At 30.7% G+C, this 23,178-nt stretch overlaps 2 protein-coding genes across 3 annotated transcripts; one reads left to right on the top strand and one right to left on the bottom strand.

Moving 5' to 3' along the window:
• The first annotated feature begins 1,078 nt into the window (after positions 1–1,078).
• On the top strand, positions 1,079–19,561 carry LOC132914831 (E3 ubiquitin-protein ligase AMFR-like). 2 transcript variants are annotated; one of them, XM_060974267.1, is made up of 9 exons: positions 1,079–1,253; positions 1,398–1,500; positions 5,431–5,710; positions 12,047–12,304; positions 15,905–16,060; positions 16,225–16,547; positions 16,635–17,022; positions 17,394–17,644; positions 18,766–19,561. In XM_060974267.1, exons 3-9 carry the CDS (start codon positions 5,459–5,461, stop codon positions 18,929–18,931), a joined length of 1,794 nt encoding a protein of 597 aa, XP_060830250.1. In that variant the 5' UTR covers positions 1,079–1,253; positions 1,398–1,500; positions 5,431–5,458; the 3' UTR covers positions 18,932–19,561. The 2 variants fall into 2 exon arrangements, with proteins under 2 accessions (XP_060830250.1, XP_060830249.1); XM_060974266.1 differs by having other exon boundaries at positions 1,079–1,500.
• Positions 19,562–21,333: 1,772 nt separating this feature from the next.
• On the bottom strand, positions 21,334–22,689 carry LOC132914832 (dolichyl-diphosphooligosaccharide--protein glycosyltransferase subunit DAD1). The gene is made up of 2 exons (XM_060974268.1): positions 22,370–22,689; positions 21,334–21,525 (listed from the first exon to the last, which is right to left on the bottom strand). Exons 1-2 carry the CDS (start codon positions 22,572–22,574, stop codon positions 21,395–21,397), a joined length of 336 nt encoding a protein of 111 aa, XP_060830251.1. The 5' UTR covers positions 22,575–22,689; the 3' UTR covers positions 21,334–21,394.
• Positions 22,690–23,178: the final 489 nt, after the last annotated feature.

Here is a 23,178-nt window from a genome sequence, read left to right as displayed (position 1 = left end):
TTGCAAAATAAAAGATGAAAACGGATATCTCTAACAATTTTGTTTATGATATTCTTTAATATTTTAATATTTTGTGTTTGCATTTGAACATATTTTGAAATTTTGCGGCTTCAAAACTGTTGATCACAGAATTCTTGAAATGCTCAAAAGGTGGCGTATTTGTCCAGTCAAAGATGTAGTATCGATTATTGGTAATTACAGGGTAGTGAATTTTATCAATTAAGCTAAACTAAATTTCAGTATTATTTTAAATTAAATTTTTATTTATTTTAGTTAAATTTAATGTTATATACCAATTCCAAATCAAAGCTTCTAAATACTAAAGCTTTGTTACTTAAAAAATATTATTATAATTAATTAAATTGTAATGTAAATTAATTAAGTATTATTATTATTAATTTACATTACATCCAGATTATATGAAAATAATGTGATATAATAAATGATTGCGCAACTCATAATATCGATCCCAGTAATTATTTTTAACCCTACATTTTTTAATTTTTGGAGTCTAACATGATTTCTTTCTTAAACTCAGTATATTTCATGCAATACTTCTAATATTACTGTTTACGTACAATATATGTTACAGCGTTAGTTCCAAGAATAAAAACAATCATTAGTAAGCAAAAAATAATATTAAGTTGAAATGCAACCAAAATGCGATATTGAATATACATTTCATCCGCAGTCATTGTACTCACACATTGTTTTTTTCAATAACTGAAAAATTAAATGTTGACACAGTAAACACATTAGGGGATCTAGAACAAACACATTCAAGCATATTTGACAATATAGAAAATGCAATGTTTAATTCTACATTCAAAATTTTACTCTGTATTTTTTAATAACAAATTATCAATTATAGGGGTAGGTAATTATAGGGGGAAGGTATCAATTATACTTGATAATTTATAAAAATACATTACTATGTTTCTACTAAAATATCAGGAGTGATAACTCAAAGAAAGGATTCACATTTTCGCGCGCAGTATCGATAAGGTCGGCCAAGTAGCGAATCTAAGCTAGTTAACCCCCACTTTTTGTTACTTATATCAATCGATACTTCTTTATCGACTGTGCAGTCAGTAAGTCTCCTCAGCGGTCTCGAGCACTGCAGTTGTCGTGACACATCGTGTCGTATTGTGTCGCAATAATATCTTCAAGCTCCTCCTAAAGAAACGAGAGTGAAACAAGCGGTTCGCCAGCACGAGATACGTTTGAACCGAACTAATTCGTGGACTTCTTTCGTACGTATACCATGTAAAACTATGATGAGCCGCGTGTGCCGTTAACTGGTGGATGATTTCAACCGAGAAAGTCTTACTTTCAGTAGCCTTCCGGTTTCTCTTTTCTCCGCGGTATTCTTACCTTTATTTTCCTCACAAATTCAGTGCAGATATGCGTTAAATGTCAACACGAGTCTTCATTTTCGGAAGTACCCTCTTTCATTTCGGTGATGGATTAAGAACAACGTGGTTCAATCATCAATCTCAGGTGAGTCCACTTGTTCGGTATCGATAGAGCGTCTTTTTATAGGAACATGATATCGAGTATGGTTCATTGTATTTAATCTGTCATTTAATATTTTAGAATGAATTATTTAGTTACTTATTAGTTGCTTAAACCAGGTATGATTTATGTTTATATGGCGAATGCAGTATGCTTATACATAGTTTGAATAAAGTAAAATTTCGAACTTATAATTTACATATAATAATATATTCATTTATTGACATTTTATCCCGATTACTTACTTTATAATACATATAATTGGAAAAATAGAACCATTGGGATGGATAACTGATGTAAGGGAACTAACTATTATGAGGAAAAGAAAGCAGAGTCAAAGATTGAATGGCGAAGTACTTAATATTCCATAAATTTAAGTATACGAATTATTAAGACCTAGTTGAATGTATGTTTCTTTAAAATTGCGGGGAATAAGCGCTTCTCATGGATCAAAATGATGAATGGAAGAATACACGAAATTGGAAAGTATTAAACACACGAATTAACAAAAAGAAGATAAATATGAATTATATAAAATTAAAATAACTAAAAGAATTAAATAATAAATTAATAAACAAAAATGATAAAATTACAAAATTTCATAAATTGAAAAATTGTGGTTAAGAATTTCTGTTTAATTTAATACTCGGTTAAATTAATGAATGAGTAAGTATGAATGAACAAGGAAATAGAATTATTATTAAATTCTTAATAAATATTGGTACAACGAATCCAAAGTTGATCCAGGTTAAGTTTGTAAACAGACTATGTAAATAAATATGTTTTCTCGTCTGAATCAATCAGCTAATATATGGATAACTAGAAAATCATTACCTCTGCTTAACAAAATATTTTACATATTGTAAAATAGTTAACAAAATTCATGTGGGTGAAAATTTTTCTGTTGATAACATGGTTGTGAAATTTCAAGGATACTTTAGTTTCTCTTTTAGATTTACGTTTAATGTTCTCTAGACAACGAATTTATCGAGCAGGATATTGTTCGCGATATAAAGATATGTACATACGAGTATATCCAATAACCTTTTATGGAACAAAGTTTAAACACATATCACATATAACTTCTTAACATGAGAAGGTTTTCTGCTTATCTTATCTCGTGCAAACAATAATTAATACATTTATGTACTTCTAGTGTATAAACAAAAAAGAACATATTAATGATTAATAGATATATTCAGTAAATACTTAAAGCATAATCTCTCTATTTGAAAGCAAATTTAAGTCAATATTATTTTTGTTAGGAATTATATATAACTACTTTAATAATGAAACTTTTAACATTCAACTGTAATAATTCAATAATATGAGTAAATATATAATAACAATTCAAAAATAAATATACTATTGAACGTAAATATTCTATACATATATAATAATGGCAAAAACATAAAATATGGCTTTACTCTTCGATTAAAAAATAATTCAAATTTTAATATAGAAGTATTTGATTCTAACGACGAACGAATCCTATAATTTATAAAATATGGAATTCAACGATAAATTGCCATATTCACGAAGCAAGAATATATTTGAAAACACAGCTTCATTACCCGATTAAAAAACATACGAAACGCCGCGTCGCACTTATTTGCTTCCCGTTAAACTTTTAATCATCGAGAGCACGATAATACGTGTCGAGAGTCATTCATTAATAAAAATATTCGTGATTTCTAACGAGAGTCTGTAAATTATCCGCGAGATGCCCCGCGGATGACCTTCCATTTATCATCATCATTAAGTTGATACACATGCAACTTTTCAAATTTTTATGCAATCTTCTTAATGCGTATTTAAGTGCATGTAGTTTGTATTTCATGCGTTGCATCATTGGAAATTCGGTTGATAACAAAGTATTCTATATTACTGTCTCTAAATTTGGAGGTTAACCATTCATAAAGGCGCGCGCACATTGTAAGGTTCGCGCATCGCCACTGCCCATCGACCGGCACGTAGCAATTTTGAACATGAAACAACACGGTAATAACAGTGAAAATACGGAGTATTATTCTCATAGAGGAAACAAAGGTAAAAATTACTGCATTTCAGAGATCGCTTAACCCGTTTAAATATACATAGCTTCCACTTGTATAACAACTTTCGAAGATCATAAAGGAACGAACTGTTCCTCACTTTAAGTGAGTCATCCCTCGACTGCAACTGATGGATTATATAATGAAGAGGTGTATAGCAACATGTGCGACAACCACGTAACTGTACAGAGTAACTGTGACATAATCGACGATAGAATAATTCTACGTGAAAAAACAGCTGGAAAATATAAAATAAAATTTATTTATATGGCGTTTCGTTTTCGAGAAAATCGAGTTTGAAAGATTGTCAAGTATCGTTAATTTAGATATTAATGTATTAAATGCTCCTTTTTTCCTATGAAAGTAGAATATGAGGTTTGTTCGGCTAAAATTAGCGCGGTTGAAACAGTGCACCGCCTCAGATTGAGAGAGCAATGATCGCTTTCGCGCTTTTTTCCTGCTACGCGTCCCGGTTAGAAAGGCACTCGCTGCCTCCTGCAGACACGTCACGCATCCTCTCGCCTGTACTTAATGCTCGCGTATTAGGCAAATTTATATGGAAATATATTAACATCGAATAAGAAAAAATACCAACAAAACTAACATTATTATGTTTATATTTATCATTTAAACGAACGATTTCTCTTATCTTTTACGTGACCTCATTGGATAACATGCAACTTAGGAAAATGTCACACGTCATACAGAGACTTGAAATAAGTATGTACATCTATAAGCAGCGCAATAAATCAGTAGAATGAATCATCAATCGTTACTCAGAAACAAAACCAGAAAGAAGAATATGTAATTGTTCGAACTAAATAATCTCGCATCAATAGTTTTCGTATTAAATTAAAATAATCATTCGCTGCTACAATACATATAACGATTTTAACACTAACCTTATCAAACCCAGTCAAATAACCGATATCAAAATTTAATTTAAAATTGTACTCATTGTTATTTCTTTTAATCGTCTAACTTTATGTAAATTCTTATATTATATGACTAATGAACTTCTCAATTTTTGTTAATTCTTATATTAATAATATAAGAATATAATATAATATAAGATAATATGTCATATAAAATATATATATATAATGTCATATAATATAATATAAGAATTTAATTCTTATATTAACAAAAATTGAGGAATTGATTAGTCATATAATATAAGAATTTACATAAAGTTAAATGAACAAAAGAAATAACAACGAATATACAATTTTAAGCGAAATTTTGAAACAGGTCATTTGACCAGGTGAGGTTAGTATTAAAGAAAACGAGTTTTCATGTTTTTATGATTTTTTGCAAGAGCTCCGCATTAAAATGTTAAATTGCTGTAATACACGTAATGTACATATTAATATACGGTGCCTGCAAGAGTAAATTACGAGTTTGTATATATTACCTTAAATTGCAGTTAACACTCTTGGATTTGATCGCATTTTTTTTTTTTTTTTTTGCATTAACCAATTAACTGTTGCCGACGTCTTGGAAATGATTTTCTTTTTTTATTTAATTTATATTTTACAATTTGTCCAGCTGTACATTTGATAAATTTTACTCTTGGAAATACCTAAAATGTGTCGCAAAAAGTAAGCGATAACGAGTATACTCGTAAAAAACAACTAACTAATTAACATATTGACACCACATTTTAATTTTATTTTAGTGTATAATTATTTTGGATCTAGCTTTTTTCCCAATTAATTCGTTGCGTGTACGAAATATCCATTAACAATATACATATATATATAATAATATTTAGTAATAACAATCTTTTTCGATATAACTTCCGATCCATTAATTATGACAAAATCAAATATATCAATATATATCGTAAATGTGTTTGTAGGAAGCAGTAAATCGCAAGAACTGCTAAGATGCCGATAGAATTCTTGGAGCGGCTTCCATTGCCAAATATCCGGCTGTATATGGCAATAAGCTTCTGCGTGTTATCCTGTTCGGTATACTATGCCGTTCAAATCATCAAAGACCCAGGATGGAAGATCACCCACGCTTACATGGACACCGAAAATGACTCGGCCAGAAACATCGACTTCGATTCGAGGGATTCCGCTACGTATTTGAAGGAGTTAGCCGAGTGCATGATCGACGAGCCTATCTGCGTCTGGGTAAGTGGTACACGACGATTCATTCGCACGAATTTGGTTCTCGGTCTGATGTCCTCAAACACCAAGATTCCATTTACTCTTATGAAAATGTAGGATATTTCTGGGAGAAGTGGACTTCATTATTATCATAGTTTTGATATTAGAACTATCAGTCGAAATGACTGGTCTTGGGCTTTTTGTTTTCGCAGATAATAAAATCATGATTTTATCCCTATTTTCACGTTATCCGAATAAAAATTTGCCCAACTCCGATTCGAAGTGTATTTATCGACGCACTGTGAATTTTTATGCATTTTTAAGCGTGGAATCCGATATGAACTACCCTTTGTAATTATCAAGACAATTAAGTAACAAAAGATGAAAAAGAGTATGTGTGTACTTGTCATATATGTATAGTTCTCCTGTGATCTTAACTTATGAACTGATGTGTACTTAGATATTTGCGTTTCGACGTGTTAAAAAAATAACTATTTACTATAAAATAACATCCAGTCGTGTTCACCTATGTATTTATTTGCCTGTATTTGGTAACACGGAACTCGCAAAGTCACGACAAGGTAAAATAATTTTATACGTTCGGACAGTGTAATATTCACGTATTTACGTACAAAACTTTCACGCTGTCATCATTAGAACACGAATGTGAGAAATGAAAGATAAGGCTCTTACTCGGAAGTATTCTCGAGTTCAGGCTACGTTTTATCAATGTTCTTATTACGAACAAGAGCTTAAATTGCGTCTTAGAAAATAATCAAGATAAATATTGACATAAAAATTCAACAAGTGATTCAAAGTCATTTTTGCTACATCAGAAAAAGAGTAATGCTACTACTAAACATGTTCTAAGCAATTAACGACAGATTTAAGATAACATCAAATACTTCTCTATGATTTTTGCATAGTGCATGAAGAATATTTAAAAAAAGGAAACAAAAAAGAATAGTTTCTTTCCTATATATTAATTGTATTCATTTAATGTACGGAATGACTCAGCCTCTTCCGGCCAAACGATGTCGGTACATTTTATAACGAACGTTCATAAGTCGAGATAAGAAAAAGATGTTATATAAATGTATGTCATTGGAAATATTGTTAAATACACAAATACATGTAACATACAAAAATATGTTAAATATGTAATAAAGAAAGAAAAAATACACGAAATGACCGGTACTATAAGAAATAAATAAAATGGATAGATTAGGAATATTTATGTCTGGCAATAATCAAGATATGTCACGGTATTATTTCTACAATTCTAACTAGAATTCCGTTTCAAAATTCCGTTTCACAAGCGATAAAAAAAATTGGTTCTACGTTCCTTTCTAAACTGTACCGATAACTATATTGCCTGAACAAATTGAGACACCCTGTATATTTCAGATTTTCTCCTTCTACAAATACTGAGAACATACTGGAATTTTTTCTAAAATTAATATTCATTTTTATTTAGATAGACACGTTGAGTTTATCTATTTCAATTAATATTATTCGAATTACTTTACTTAATACATAGAATATTAAGGTTATGTATCACGTACAAACCTGTAGTACGTTAAAAACGTTAAATTATCCCAAAAGTTTCTTTCGTCTTTATAAGGAAATAATAGACGCACAACATTTTTTGTTTATACTTTCTTCAATTACTACAAAATGAATGATACATAATTCAGTAAAATAATATAAAAGAAAAAATGTCGTGCGTCTATTATTTACTTATAAAACGAAAAAAAACTTTGGGAACAATCTAATACACTTAAAGAAGAAGAAACGAAAGAGAAATGTTCCTTTACTTTATATATCCATTATTAATCATTTTATTTCTACGAAAGTAATCAAGCAGTGCGTCCATTTTAGAAACCAATAACATCCGGCGAATATGTATCACGCGCATTGAACGAAATATAGCAGAACACGTGGCCAATGAGTACGTGTCCTCTTAGGGGCAATTTATATCGACCATTCCATAACTAGCAAACTTTCTCCTTTCTCCTCGTGTTACTACCATGATAAATGCGTCGTTTCTGAGTAAGTAAACGATCTGTCTCACCCAACATACAACTAGTCCCGTTTTCAGTTTCTCGAAACGTATCCTTTCTCGCTCTCTATCACACAGATCAGGTTACGAAAGTATTCTATGGCGCGTATACGCTACTATATAGGTTATCTAGCGAAAAATAAAGTAAAACAGACGAATTCCGGGATAATAATTATGGAATTATTATATAGATTTATAATAAATTTATAATTAACATATTTTCAATGATAGCCTAACAAAATGTATACCTTCGGAAAAATTCGCCTAACACGACATAAATCGAGTTTGTCAATCTGAAGTTGCAAGCAGAACCAATAACCCTTGAACACTCAACAAGCAATATCGACTTCTAATAATATATCTTGACACAGTTTTTTTAATGATACTTAAGGCACGGAGAAAAGTTCGGAGATGTACTTTAAATTCTAAAAAGTAACAATAAAAGAAGTTTAAAGAGTTTTAAATTCTTTATCGTACTTTGTATAACGATATTCTTTTGACAAATTTTTCATTTATTTTTTAACGAGACAGATAATTAATTTTTCCGATAAAAAGTTCGACTAAAATGTTTCCAATAATTCTGATAACCGATACTGCAATATTATTTTCTTCCAACGTTAGAAAAAAAATAAGAAAAATAAAAATAAAAATAGAAAGTGTGATTACATTTACTACAACGTTAAAAAATTTGCTGTTTCTGATGTAAGGTTCCGACCTACAAAGAAACGAGGAATTTTTTAGCTGTCATTAACCTTTCGAATACTTTATTAAACACACGGTCCTTGTTCGTCGACGTGGGTAAAAGTTACGAGCATACGCAATTATTCTATCATCTATGACTTCATATACTTAACGTAAGATATGTAACTGTGCTTACATATTTTCGCAAATGAAGTCGCAGCCAACGTCTTACGCGCATGGTAACACCGTGCAAAAAGTAATAAGTCCGTGTATTTCCACCTGTTTTTACGTTATTATACTAGAAAACCTGTGTTTTAAGAAAAACACGATTTATTTTTTAAATGTGGGTTACGTTAACTCTCAGTGAGCAAGCTGGATCGTTTGCATCTGTATATCATTTTTTTACTCTTCCAAGCTTTCAAAAACAAAATAATTCTTTTTATAATACGTACGAATAGCTCTTCTTTTGCAAATTTTTGGACGAATGCAAAATTATAATCGACGTACTTAATTATTTTAACCATTTGTCACGTCTTAAGAGGAATAAATCACAATTTACCACGCATTTATAAATCATCTTATGTATATTCCAATAGTTTTTTCACCCGGAAATATTGCAAATCAATGCAAAATGTATAGTTAATGTTATTCCCTAAAGGCTTAAGGAAGCAAATAATTAGGAAAAAAGCGCATCCACACAATGACTGGGCATGAATAATATTGAGATCCACAAGGATAATCAATGTCAGGATTAAAAAATCGTGCTGACTCTTCTTTTCGTTTTTCTTTTATTTTTTATTTGATGTTAATATATGAGAAACGCAAAATAAAATGCATTCGCAGATAGAAAAATGTTAGCATAAGAAATAATTGTCAAACTGGACATTTGAATTTGCAATCAATATTAACGTACAGTACATGTGACATACGTGACCTTTACATGCATAGAATAACCAATTTCGGCTTATCAATTAGTATGTAAATCTAACTCGGACGGATGCGTACCAAATATAATTGTAAAAATAAATGAAAAATACGAAGCGTTGAAATTTTATAGCGAATCAGATATATTTTTATTATTAGATCGGTACATATGAAATTTTGTTCTTTGAAGTTTAAATCTGTCAGGGTATTACCAATCACTAAACTGCTAACTCTGTTACGGTCCTTGACTTTTTATACTTCAATGTACAAAAATGATTTTTAATGTTTCAGAAAAACGTAATTCTTTATTCGGCAAAATAATACAACTAATTCTCGATATTAGAAATATAATAAATTTCCCTGCAATGTCAAATCTATCCGAAACCACTCTGCGATCTTAATTCCCTGTAAAATAATCGTTTCAGGCTAATAAATTGTTCCACATTCTCGAATAAAATTTAAAGATTGAAATAACCGATGCTTAAGTTGGAACTAAAATTATCTGTCCTTTCAAGTCGGTTTGGCAGACAGCAACGTTGTTGGTATACGACTTGTACCAGACGTTGCTTCTTACTTCCTACCTTCTTTGCCAAAGGGAAAAAATTCTCCTGATACAATCAAGGCTACCGATAAATAAACAAAGTGAAAACAAAGAGTGTTTAAATTTACGAGTGTAAAAAATTCCAGTAAATATTTACGGTAGAGTCGACATCATTGATTGGTAGGATCTGAAAAGATGTCAAGGTCAATGTCCTGCATGATTTCATGTACATATGTATACAAGTGACGCTCAGCTTTGGTTTCAAAGATCTACGTGGAAGTATTTTTAATGCTATCTTCATTGTACTTTTTTAAGATCTAGATTAGATTAAGTTAGATATATTTTTTTAAGATACCTCTTAGAACGAAAGAAAGAAAATTTTTAACCAATAGAAAAGTCGTAGAAGGCAGTAGATTGTCCATAGATATTTATTCCGTATTTGCTTCAAGTTACATTATACGGCTTTCCCTAACGTCCTTAATTTTTCTTCGTTTTCTTTAATTTTAAGAATCTTTCCCTGTGCTTTTTCATAACTTTGCAAGTTACAGATGTGACCCAACTGCAAATGAATTTCTTTCTAATTTGCCTTCCTTGGTAAAGACACAGAAATGTTTCATAGCATTTTAGAAATTATCCACTCTTCTTGGTTATTTTCCTGTCATATACACAGTTCTTTTTTTATTTATTTATTTAATTTGTACTTTACAATTTGTCCAGCTGAATATTCGATAAATGTTTTCTAACTTTATTGTTAAATAACATGTGGATAACCTAACCCTCCTGACCAACCTAACCCTCTTGACCAACCTAACCCTCCTAACCAACCTAACCCTCACCGGAATACCATTTTCGAGTTCGTCTATTTTATTTCTTTAGTGAAGCCAGAGGGGCGTTTTCTTTGTAGTCTTTTCTATACACAGTGACTATAAAAAGTATTTGCACGATTCGAGTCAAAATTATAAGTACCTAGATTCCTATTTTTGAAACTATAATTGAAAAACTGGTTTCTCCAAGATTGTTTTATCTATCATGTTTTACAAAAAGTACTATAATTTGGATATTTGATATATTTTTTTATATTATGCGTGTTGCAGTGCAACAATACAATTCTAAAGCCATCAAGTCTTTGGAAATAGTTTAAAGAAACGACAAGTGCTTATAACAAACGATATGGAATTTTTTGAATTAGCCTTTTCTTAATGTTAACGCGGTTTATCATTAATCACTTTTATCACACGTTTATCATTATTTTCACAAACTGTTAATCGAACACTCGAGCGCCTCACGTGATCACCTCAAGGACTGTCGCTACCCTGATGTGACCGATACGTAGAAGTTGGAGTTTCCCCTTCTTTGTAACTCGCCATTACTTCCTCCATTTCGAGAAAATGCCAAATCTGGAAATTCCAATGTCCACACCTAGTGACTTTCCTGACTCAAAACATCGTTTCTGATATTATCAATCCGCAGTAGAGGACTTCCTCGAATAAATACGCATTTTTCTACAAATCCACGTCCCTATCCTGTTTCTCTTTCCGAACTGTTTATCGTATTATATTACACTTTGAGGCAGTCGAGTAAAAGTGTTGAATTCTCACTTCTAGGAAGACTCTACATCTGCTTTATTGTTTAGTTATCCTACTCCTAGAAGTAATTAAATATTGTTTAATAGTAAATCAATTTGAAGGATTTCTCAGCCTCATAGCCTTTTTAGTAACATGCCTTGCACAAATTATGCAACTGGATATGGACAGATCAGTTTTCGTAATTGTAGAAATATCCATAGCCCGATGGCTTCGAAAGCTCTGTTCTAACGTAACGCTGCCAGCGTGCCAATCCGAATTTAATTTACACTGTACTTATACTTGTATCTATTCTTATATTTATACTTACTTAAATATATTTCCTTAACATAAATATATAATTTGATCCCTCGCACTGTAACAATATGCGTTTTGTATAATGTTGCATTTTTTAATCTCCCATAAATGCATAAAGATTCGCAGTTTGCTAATTACGATATTCTAATATTTTAATTATAATTTTAATATCGATGATATATTATTTCTATTTTGGTAATCCTTACCAAATATTTTAAATAAAATTATATTATTAAAATATTTAAAATATTTTTTGTTCTTATTTTTGATAGACTTTAATCAACATGGCGTACTGCATGCTACTTCTGATGGGTAAAACAATTCAGAAATTCGTATTCGCCGAACTCCGAGTCTCCGAAAAGCAACACCTAAAGGACAAGTTTTGGAACTTCGTATTCTACAAATTTATCTTCGTATTCGGCGTGCTGAATGTGCAGTATATGGACGAGGTGCTAATGTGGTGGGCTTGGTTCACCGCGCTTGGCTTCCTAACTCTCCTCAGTCAACTATGCAAGGATCGATTCGAATACGTAAGTGACATACTGTCTGCTAACAGTTGCTGAGTTGACCGTGTCCGTGATCCAAATTTCATTAAACACTTCCCAGGATGCTCTAAATTTTTCTTAAAGCAGCAAGTATTTTGAATTCCTCTAAATGAATCCTTAAATATATTGTTATTAGGATTCATTAGATAGATATTTATAAAATATTTGTTCTCAGTATATCTCTTTTTAAAGTTCAAAGCTAAAGCTTAGAGCATATTAGGATTTTAAAAGAAATTAAAGTATATAAATATTGCATTTATGATATTACTATTACTTATATTACTTATAGCATTGAAACTGTAATCAATTACGTTGAGAGATGACGCTTATGATATTGTTATTTCGCAGGAAAATGTACAACAAAATTTGCTTCGTCTAAGAAGTACTCCAAACTTTTGAACAAAAACTTATAGCGTAGATTTAATAGGAAAAAAGGTATAATGTCATCAAACAGATAATTCTGAGACTTGGCATTACCATCGAATTCCAACTTCTTAAATTTTGTCAAGACCTTGATAAGCCATATAGTACAGTAAATATCGTAGTAAACAGCTGGATATCTTAGCATATTTTAAACAAGAACGTGAATTCGGAACGCACGCGTTATTAAAGTTGGCACGTGCCCCACAACGACATCTTGCGAAATTTCTCAATAGATCTGTATCGTATTGTCTCTCTGGTAGGCACACATGCTACGTAGTGTCTTTCTGTCTATACCTTTCGCGTGTATTTTCGCGATGAATCAATCTCGCTTGTTTATTTGGTTTAACTAGCTACGTGAGAAGTTACACGTTCGACGGGTCAAATAAATGGCCAGCAATGATCTTGAAATTACAGTAGCGCTTATCTGGCCAGTTATCGAAAGGAATATAAAGGAATAGGTATATATATAAAATACTCAGTATCTTTCTTCCACCTTGAACGCACATGTAATAAAGATACTTCATACGTTTATATACGTACGTATGTATGTATGTATGTATTCTATTTTCTGCTGAGGGTGGGTTGCTATGTGCCCTTGGCATCACAGGCAGCATCCCTTGAAGAAGTCGCTTCAGAGGTCATTGGCCCTTATATTACCCAACGAACTTTCCAGTCTTTTATTTCGTTTCATTTCCTGGGTACCCTGAGGCGTCCTTTTATACAGGGTATATATTAGTACAACCGGCCAGGGAATGATCCTACATTAAAAAGTAAGTTGAAAAAAAGGATAAGATTTTTTCGTTTAAGGCTCAGTTTCTGAGCATATTAAGTATAAAAATCTTTTCGGTACACATATACTCGATCAAGTCTCAATTCATAGTGAATTTCAATGACCGATTGTACTGCCATTTACCAGACACCCTATATACGCATATATATGTGTATATATATATATGTATATCCTATTTATTTTTCGATTTTACAGTCTGGAAGAAGAACTTGGCTTACGTATTTCCAATTCTCACCAACTCCCATAATTTTTTTAGAGCACAGATCACATTATGCATGAATACTGTATTATTTATTGTCGTATAAAAAATCTACCCAGGAGAAAGTTGCACTGTTCGAATGAACACATGGAATATTGGAAATAGTTTTATTTCAGTGATTTTCTTTTTTGGCGAGATAGCAAGGTCATTGGTATTTTTTTTTTTTTTTTTTTTAATTCCTTTATTTATTTTTGGATATTTTCGTAGAGCGTAAGAAATCAAATTCGCTGACCTACAGAACTATACCATTTCGATCGTTTAGTTTTGAGATATTGGCGTCTGTATGTATTAAAATCTTGGGTGATATCTCGATGCACACGGTATCTCAAATTACGCAGTATACCGATCTTCACGTTCGTATGTAAACAGAAATATCATCTCCAATGACGAGCGATAGGGCAGTAGATTATCGCTTGGTATGTCTTTAGTTCTATTGGGACTGTTGAATTTAACAAAATGCGTTGCATACTACAGGAAGAAGTAGATATTGTACTGATGTATGGTGAAAGGCATCAATCTTTACAAGAAAAGGCTTTACCAAAGAAACGTCAAGCTAAGCGATTATGCACTACTCTATCGCTTGCGATTGAAACTAATATTTATGCCTACATACGAATGTGAGAAATCACGGTATCGCGTAACTCGAGATACCATATAAAATTTGTACACATTTAGACGGAAATATTTTAGAACTAAACGATAGAAATGGTATGGTTCTATTGGCAGTTGAATTTATTTTTTCACTTTCTACAAGAATATCTAAAAATAAATATAGGATTATCAACAAAAAAGTACTAGTGATCTTGAAATCCCATAAAAAAGGATCATTAGGAAAAGCTATTTTCAATATTATACGTGCTCCTTGAAACAGTGCAACTTTTTCCTGAAAAGTTTTTCATGCAACAACAAATAACGCAGATATTTAAATGACCACATTTAACTGGTCCACACTGTATATATGGTCGTCCATTTATATTTTACATATTTTTTACTTCAGAAAAATGTTCAATAAAACAATGACAAGGTTGTAAATGTTACAAAACTACAGTAAATGCATATAATGTATGTTATCTGTATTTAAAAATCATTCTTCGTATTTTTGCCAGAATTCTGAAAATTTGTTCAACAATAGAACTGAAAGATCTAAAAAAAAGAGATATCTTGGCGCGCAGAGTGGTTGGAATCTTTAGTATAAAAACAAAGAATCTCGGCTCCGTTATGTAATGAATTCGCGTGAATCCCGTTAGTATAATCGAATAGAGGTAACCAGGTTATACCTTTCTGCAGCTAGACGACATTCAATTTTCCTTGATCTGTCTCGTGCGCGCCATTTTTTAATTTTTTAAAGCATGTTACTCCAATATTTACTTAGTTAAACTTTTATACGCAAATAAAGCTATTTCTCAGATTTATTAATGATATATTTTACTAATTAATAATTATAGTTAATAATAAGTACAATTCAGTAAGTTAAAGTTAAGTCAATAAATTAGTATTCGACTGAAGATATTAGATATTTTTTATAATAATTTTGTTACAATTAACATTAGATTGTAATGTATAATTTTTCTGTTTGCATTTAATCACATAATTAAACAAAAAGTACATGTTCCATAACATTTTTTAATGTACACATTAATTTCTCTAAATATCTTTATTTAAATAATATACGTCTGAAGCTAAATACAGTAGAGTTAGACGTATTCCAATATATGGATTACATGGATTATTCTATTTGAATCTATATAATCTTTAACTATAAAATAGTAATGCTTTAATCAAATTGTCTAGTTAAGCTACATAATATTCTGCATAAATATTGTCATTATATAAACAGTAAAATTTCATATTAGTCAAATATTTACATAAAAATAAGTTAATCATTCTAATGAATAATAAAAAAATATTCGCTTTTTTTAAACAAATCATTTTTACAAATTACTGTCCATGACCTAATTTAATTGATAAGCATTATAAAAATAAGAATTAATATTAATAATAATCTATTTTAATATAAGTTATAAATTTAATATTAATTATTATTAAAAAATTTATTATTTTACATATATAGATAATGAAAAACATTACAGAACTTTTAATTATTATTTTCTAGTTATCGTTTTCGCCTACAACACCAGGTTGGAGTCATGCAAAACTTCTTGGCCTTCTCGCGACTATTCTTGCATTATCCTCCTTCATGCTACTCCTATGCACAGCTGCAGCGTTCTTCTTTGTTTCATTTAATACCTATGCCTTCACTGCAGCCGAGGTAACGTAAACACTTGTGTAAAAGTAAATAATTCTTCATTTATCAGAATACTCGTGGCAACTTCGAATACTTCAATTCTTTTTAGTAACTTTCATTTTTTTCCACTAACAGAATAGAAGTTATTATAACCATGTAATTCTAATAATGTATTTGCTTGTTAACAGTGCATTTTACTAAGTGCCAGAACAACTCATGTAATGGTGCGATACATAATTCATCTGTATGATACTCGAGGGGCTGGAACCTCTTCGCAACGTTGTTGGGACAAAAGGGGTCCTCTAACTTACTACACAGATCTAATAGCAGAACTAATAGTGCTAGCTGTAGATTTTTTTCACCATGTCCACATGCTACTTTGGAGTAACATATTCCTAAGCATGGCATCCCTTGTAATCTGTATGCAACTTAGGTATCTTTTCTATGAGATACAACGCAAAGTCACAAAGCACAGGAACTATCTTGCTGTATTAAATCATATGGAACAAAAGTAAGTATACACTTTTTATAATTGTAATTAGTAGAGTATGGATTTTTATACAAAATTTTATACAAATTTATATATTTTTATTTCTAGCTATCCAATGGCAAGTCAGGAAGAGTTAGCAGAGAACTCAGACAACTGCGCCATTTGCTGGGAGAAAATGGAAACAGCTAGAAAGCTACCTTGTGTTCATCTTTTCCACAATTCTTGTTTACAGTCTTGGTTAGAACAGGATACTTCCTGCCCAACATGTAGGCTTGCTTTAAACATGCAACCTAGCCACCTTGTAAACACACAAGGATTATCAACTGAACTACAAGCGCCAGCTAGGCGAAATGAGAATCATTTCTTTCATTTTGATGGCTCAAGATATGTGTCCTGGTTACCAAGCTTCTCCGTTGAAGTTTCCCACAATAGACTACGTGGGAATATTTCTACTATTGCATATAACAACTCGCAAATGGATACTATGATTAGACAGGTGCGTTAACCATACATTTTTAATTATTGAAAACTAATACATTATAATTTTGGGAGAACCTCAATGGTTCAGAAGTAATTATTTTATTAGAATCTAATTACAAATACATAGTAGAAAAAATACTGGAATTTCACTCACTAAACTCTGAATGGTATTCTATTACTGTTAACTGGTTCAAACTGGGTTCATTCTGTGTTCATTTATTCAAGGACTGCTACATATTGAACTTACTTAACGTCAAATTATAATTTTAAATATAGTTTACTTTCATCTTATTCGCATACTTTTATTAATCAAATGGAAAAAGAGATGTTTATTTGATTTCTGTATCATTCATTATAATATTAATTTTGTATTATTTATTAAAACAGGTGCAGCAACTGTTTCCACAATTCCCCCGCAATCTAATCGTACAAGACCTCAGAGGGACAAGATCAATCGAATGGACCGTTGCAAATATTCTGGATGGGGTCTTGATATCTCCTCATCATATAATCGAAGAACCGCAATTGGAATCCGTCCTTCAAATCCATACCAGTACCACAGAAACTAATGTTTCTTTGAATACCCCTTCGATGCCGCTACCTTCAGATCCACGACTTGATATTCCTCTTGCTGATAGGTAATAATAGGTTTCATTTTTATCATTTATATCAGACATATATTTTAACCTTTTGCGTTCGAGGATTTTTTTCGTCAGGCAGCAACTCCAGATGATTTAGCGTATATATGACGCGTATCTTATAGGTAGCGTAAAATGATTTTATAAAAGATTAACTCACAAAAACATTATATTCTAATAATTTATCTATATTTACATCATTGAAAATATGATTTTATAATATTAATTTCTCTATTTTTTTTGTATGATAATTTATAAAGCATTCACTAAGATGCATCTTTGAATATAATTGGTCTCATTTCAACAGTTCAAAATTCTTAATTAACTTCATTTGAGCTAATTTCATTTCCGAAAACCATTTTTTTTAGAATTTCTAAGCTATAATAATATGAGGTGCAATAGTTTTATGGTAATAGTAGTGTAGTAATTTGTGGTAGCCGGTATAGTTGTGGATTATAGTGCTATTCTGCTCGTGTGGAGGTCGAGTTAGGTTGTTGTAGATGTCGCTGCTGGGTAGTGCTGCTTTTCTTCTCATTTTCGTATTGTGAAGAAAAATCGACTCCGGTCGCCGGGATTTGAACCCGGGTCCCGAACATTCGTAACCTAAGGCGTTAACCATCGTTCGACACTAGTTGGTGTCGTCCGGTGAAATTTGCTGTCGAGTGCCGCCACAAATACTTTTGCCATGGCCGTTGAATCTGAATTAACATCGAAGACGTTGTCAGAACCATAGTTTCGGAAGGATTTGAGATTAAATATTTTATCTCCCTTTTAAAGTCACTTTACACTTCCTAACAAAGAACATGAGGACCTAAGGAACCTATGTACGAACCAATATTGCACTCTCATTAACTAGAGATGTCAAAATCTAGCATAAACAGGGACTGTCGCCTCTCACTCGCCACTGGAGTTGCACCATAGAACGCCGTGGTGACTGAGAGTCGCCTCTCGAGCGCAAAGGGTTAAAAGAAAATCCATAAAGAAAATGTAAGATATATTCAGAACAGATAATTTTATGTTCCAAATAATATTTTTAAATTTGTTAAATGTGTTTTATTTTCAAGTTATCCATTATAATATAATTTGATTAATCTGAAAATATTCCTAATGAATAATTACAGCGGTGAAGAACCTTCCAGCCTAGGAGGACGGTTTTCCAAATCATCGTCCGAACGAGAACAAATCCTGCAGCGTCGCAAAGAACTCCTGAGACTCACTGCTAAGGAGAAATATCTCAAGAAGTGCAGAGGAAAGCATGACAAAAGTGTTTCTAATGCTACCTCTTAAAACAGGGAAAACAGAGAGATATATGCTGATAAAAAGTTCTTGATTTTTCGTGCTTCGTAGCGATTATCTTCTTTAAAGAAGAGTATAACGACTGATTTCCTTGAGTACACGTCCACCGACGTCCACTTATACTTTTTCCTCGCCTCCTTTTTGCGTTTGCTTACATGCAGTTCTTATTTTCTTTTTTTTTTTTTTTTGTAGACTATATTCTTTACTCTTTGGTTTGTTCCTAAGCATTTTTGAATGATCTTAATTATTATTGCTCCTACAATGAGAACAATTTTTTAGGCACCAGTTCTCTTTTTTTTATTCACTTTTCTTTTCTTTTTTCCATAGTCTTTGCACTCATAAATATTGTATTCGCTTTCTTTGATTTTTGTCATATTAAAATCCCGATCTTTAGGAATAGTTTCCTTGAAAATTCTAGACTCCTTACTTGAAAAGGATAGTTTCCTTAAGAATATGTTTTTTTATTCTTAAGAAGAGGTAAGGACAATTAACTTAAAGTATTAACCATTTAATTCTTTAGCAATAATAAGAATTAACTTAAAAGTATTACTCGCTTAATTATTTTTAATTCTTTATTTATTAAAGTAATAATTAAGAAATGAAACTTTCCTGAGATCTTAATCTTTCATTTCGTATTTCTTCTTTTTTGTTAACCCATCAAAATTTTTTTCAAAAGCTTCTATGCTATACAAAAAAAAGAAAGTCCTTATACATATATAGGAAATTTAATATCTTATAAACAAGTAATTCTTTTCATTGAATTTAATATTTTTTATCTTAAAAGAATGTGTTGCTTATATTTTTTCATTTTTCTTAACCGTTTTAGCGCCACGCAGCGCGATCGCACTGTTCGCGTACTATAGTGAACTGTGTCTAGATGTTTATTCACGATCGTAAATTCGCAACGCGCTCGGTTTCGAATATAGCTCGCCACGAGTCATATCAGAGTTTCCTCTCTTAATTACTTTCTTTTTCAAATAATTGTAAACCACCAGCATAAATAAGCTGTTTTTATTGAATTTACTTTTATTTACATATACTTCTGCATAGTATAAATATGTTGCCAAAATTTTTGAAAATATAAAAAACATAATATAATATTCTATTTATAATAGATATAAAACTAGATTACTAATGTTCATTGTCATGTTTAAAAGTAAGTCTTTTTTTTAGTTCACCCATTGCCCCTGTTTCTTTATATTTCTTATATATTTTATATAAATTATATATTTATATAGTTTCTTTATATTTCTTTTTATGCTTTTACGATGATAAATGAAAAAAAAATAAACAATATATATATATCAAAACACGAAAGTGTAAACACATAAAGACATTAAAATTCTATTCATGGTTTTGCAAGATCAGGACATTCATTATTTTTAAAACAGACATGTTTATGAAGACATAATGGATGAAGTCTTTTTTTGCACTGCACACAAATTAAATTCGATCGTTTTATACCGGTAATGGAAGTATACCCGTCACCCATATCTGGATGATGCAGCGACGAACGTGTTAATTAAAAAAAACTAATGTATAAATTACCGTTTGAATTGGAAAACCAAATCCTGTATTATACAATGTTATCACGCAAACAAAACGCAAAGCACGAATATTTCGCAAACTTTAGAGTGTTTAGTATAACGTTTCTGATATGACTGCTGAGAAATGAAGCGCGAGCGCGCCGAGCGGCATATTTCGACGAAAAATAAGAGCAGCGCGATCGCGTCAATCGGTATTTCTCGCAAATAAATGAACGAAGCGCTATCGCGCTGCATGGCACAATCCGATTCTTAAAAACCCCTGGCACTAAAACAGTTAAAGAAAGATATTTTTTAACAATTTAATAATTTATGCTTTTAGGATATTCTTTGAAATCCTATTTTTCTATTCGTAAGAAAGTCGTTATTCTTAAGAGTAGAAGAAAAGATTTTGATCTAATCGACATCGACTGGTTGTGAATTATATACTCATCGGTGGATTAGAGGACTGATAATAATTAGAATGTATTGTCGAAGGTAATATCTTTCTTTTTTCCATATATTCCCTTTTTATTCGAATACAGGATAAAATCACCTAATATTTCTAATAGCAAATGATCATTGTTATTTTTATTATTAATTTTAGTTTTATTAAGTACAAAAAAATATATTGAGAGTATGTTTTTTAATAAGAAATACTATTATTTTATTTAAAAATGAATATTCTGTATTTGATTAATTTTATCAGTTGTAAAGATCTTTTATTTATGTATACCAGTAAAAAAGGTTATATTTGAAGCAAAGAAAAGTTTTATTATTTATTGCAAAAATCTACAATTTATATAAATGAATTTTAATTTCGTTACTCTATCATTTTTGAAATAAGGTATTTTTAATAATAGATTCAAATACAATAATGCTTTTAGCAGTTTATTACAAAATTTTACAAGTAAAATCTCATTTTTCATTTTCAACCAATGAAATTCATAACAACAATATGTAGAATTACATGTGCAAAAATAAAATCTGCAAATCCTCTCTCTGGACTTATTCCATGAAATTGACTTTTATTTTTGGGATTCACTTGTAACCGTAAGCAAACTGAAATACATGGAAGAAGAAATAATTAAAACATATCCATTAACAATTGTTAACATAATTACTTCTATGATTTAATAGATTAAACTTAATACATTTACTACACTTTATTGAAAAAAATATCTATTACTAACTTCATATTTATTTTACTAATAATTTATATTGCATATCTTTCTAATATCAGAATTTATAAAACTTATAAAGAGGAATGTAATAAATAAAACAAAACAAATTATATAGCAGATCATGATTTTTTAAATATCGTATTAAAAACTTTATTAATATACAAAATAACTTCTATTACTCACTGAGTTCTATAGGACAAAATACTAATAAAATATAACAAATATTTACATGTTACGCACTGTACTCCATTAAACAAAAGATAAAATATACAGTTATGCAGTAAAAATGAATATTCATCATACACAGAATATAATTAAAGAAAAAAATGATAAATTAATTTATAATATATTTTAAATAAAATTTCAACTCTTACCTGCTTGGCTAACTACTAATATTAAGATAATTGAAAAAGTAATTTAACAATATGCTTTATATGATAACAACTTAAAATTTAACAAATGATATAATGAATGGATTATGATATCGAAACTATATAATTGTTTCTACAATATTTAATAACACAATATTTATAACTATAGAAATAATTTATAAAATTAAAAGAATTAATATTATTGTTATTAAAAAGTCAATCAAACTAAAAACGAAAGAAATAATCATTAGTATTGATAACATTACAACTACATAAACTTATCCTACATTAAAATTTTAATAAACATAAATTAAAAATTTGAATATATATAAATATGATTAGTGATAATACCTCCAAGAACGAAGCAGGAAACGCAGGAAATAAATCCACTGAGAAAACTATTGAAAGGGAACGTACCGACCAGACAACAATATACGAATTGTATGGCACCCGTTAAAAACACATAAAGTAGATAAGCATCTATTATTTTAAGTTTTTTTGGCGTACTTTTCGCGTACTCTTGCCAAAATTTCGCTATAACTGTTAACGCAGTCATGTCGGTCAAAAATCTTTTGACGTTCGGTTTTAGGTTAGATTGTATTTCGACTTCAGTATGCGCACATCATATAGCGTGCATGCGTGGCACGTTCCGAAGTTACACGCAATATAACTGATAGATACAAATACATGGCCGATTCGATAAACAGACCTATCGATTTGAGTAATATTGTGTGCAAAAGAATCGATGATTTAAATTCGAAACATCTAATTATGCTATTCTTAAAAAGATAAACTTCCAAACTTTTTGAAATAAGTAATACTTATTAGTAAGGGTTTTTAATTTATTAACTTAATATTTTTGCAGATATTTGCAGTGAGCTTGTATAATTCAGTGATTGAATATTCCCGCAAACTTTTGATCTTCTTGAGTTTCTAAGGTTTTTTGATTTATATTAATTTGCAGTCTAAACTGTTTCCTTTTTGTCTAAAACCGTTCATAAGGTCTATCCTCGTCGTCTAAAGGAAAATATACATTTGTCCTTGTCACACACTATCGCTTTCTCAGTCTAGCACCGTTCGTATCGTCTGTTCTTATCGCGCAATATTGTATCCCTTGCCTACAGACAAACCATGTGTTACCATCTATTCTCGCATACTCC

This window comes from Bombus pascuorum, chromosome 15 (assembly GCF_905332965.1).
Source record: "Bombus pascuorum chromosome 15, iyBomPasc1.1, whole genome shotgun sequence".
Taxonomy (NCBI): Eukaryota; Metazoa; Arthropoda; class Insecta; order Hymenoptera; family Apidae; genus Bombus; species Bombus pascuorum.
The sequence above is the reverse complement of the archived record's forward strand: the minus strand, read 5'-3'. Positions and strand labels throughout refer to the sequence as shown.

What these genes read in the sequence shown, in the direction of transcription:
- LOC132914831 (XM_060974267.1), top strand. Translation starts at nt 5,459, where the DNA reads ATGCCGATAGAATTCTTGGAGCGGCTTCCATTGCCAAATATCCGGCTG. An exon ending in ATGCCTTCACTGCAGCCGAG is followed by an intron (nt 16,061 to 16,224) that starts GTAACGTAAACA and finishes GCTTGTTAACAG; the next exon opens with TGCATTTTACTAAGTGCCAG. An exon ending in GATATTCCTCTTGCTGATAG is followed by an intron (nt 17,645 to 18,765) that starts GTAATAATAGGT and finishes GAATAATTACAG; the next exon opens with CGGTGAAGAACCTTCCAGCC.
- LOC132914832 (XM_060974268.1), bottom strand. Translation starts at nt 22,574, where the DNA reads ATGACTGCGTTAACAGTTATAGCGAAATTTTGGCAAGAGTACGCGAAA. An exon ending in TTCCTGCTTCGTTCTTGGAG is followed by an intron (nt 21,526 to 22,369) that starts GTATTATCACTA and finishes CATGTATTTCAG; the next exon opens with TTTGCTTACGGTTACAAGTG.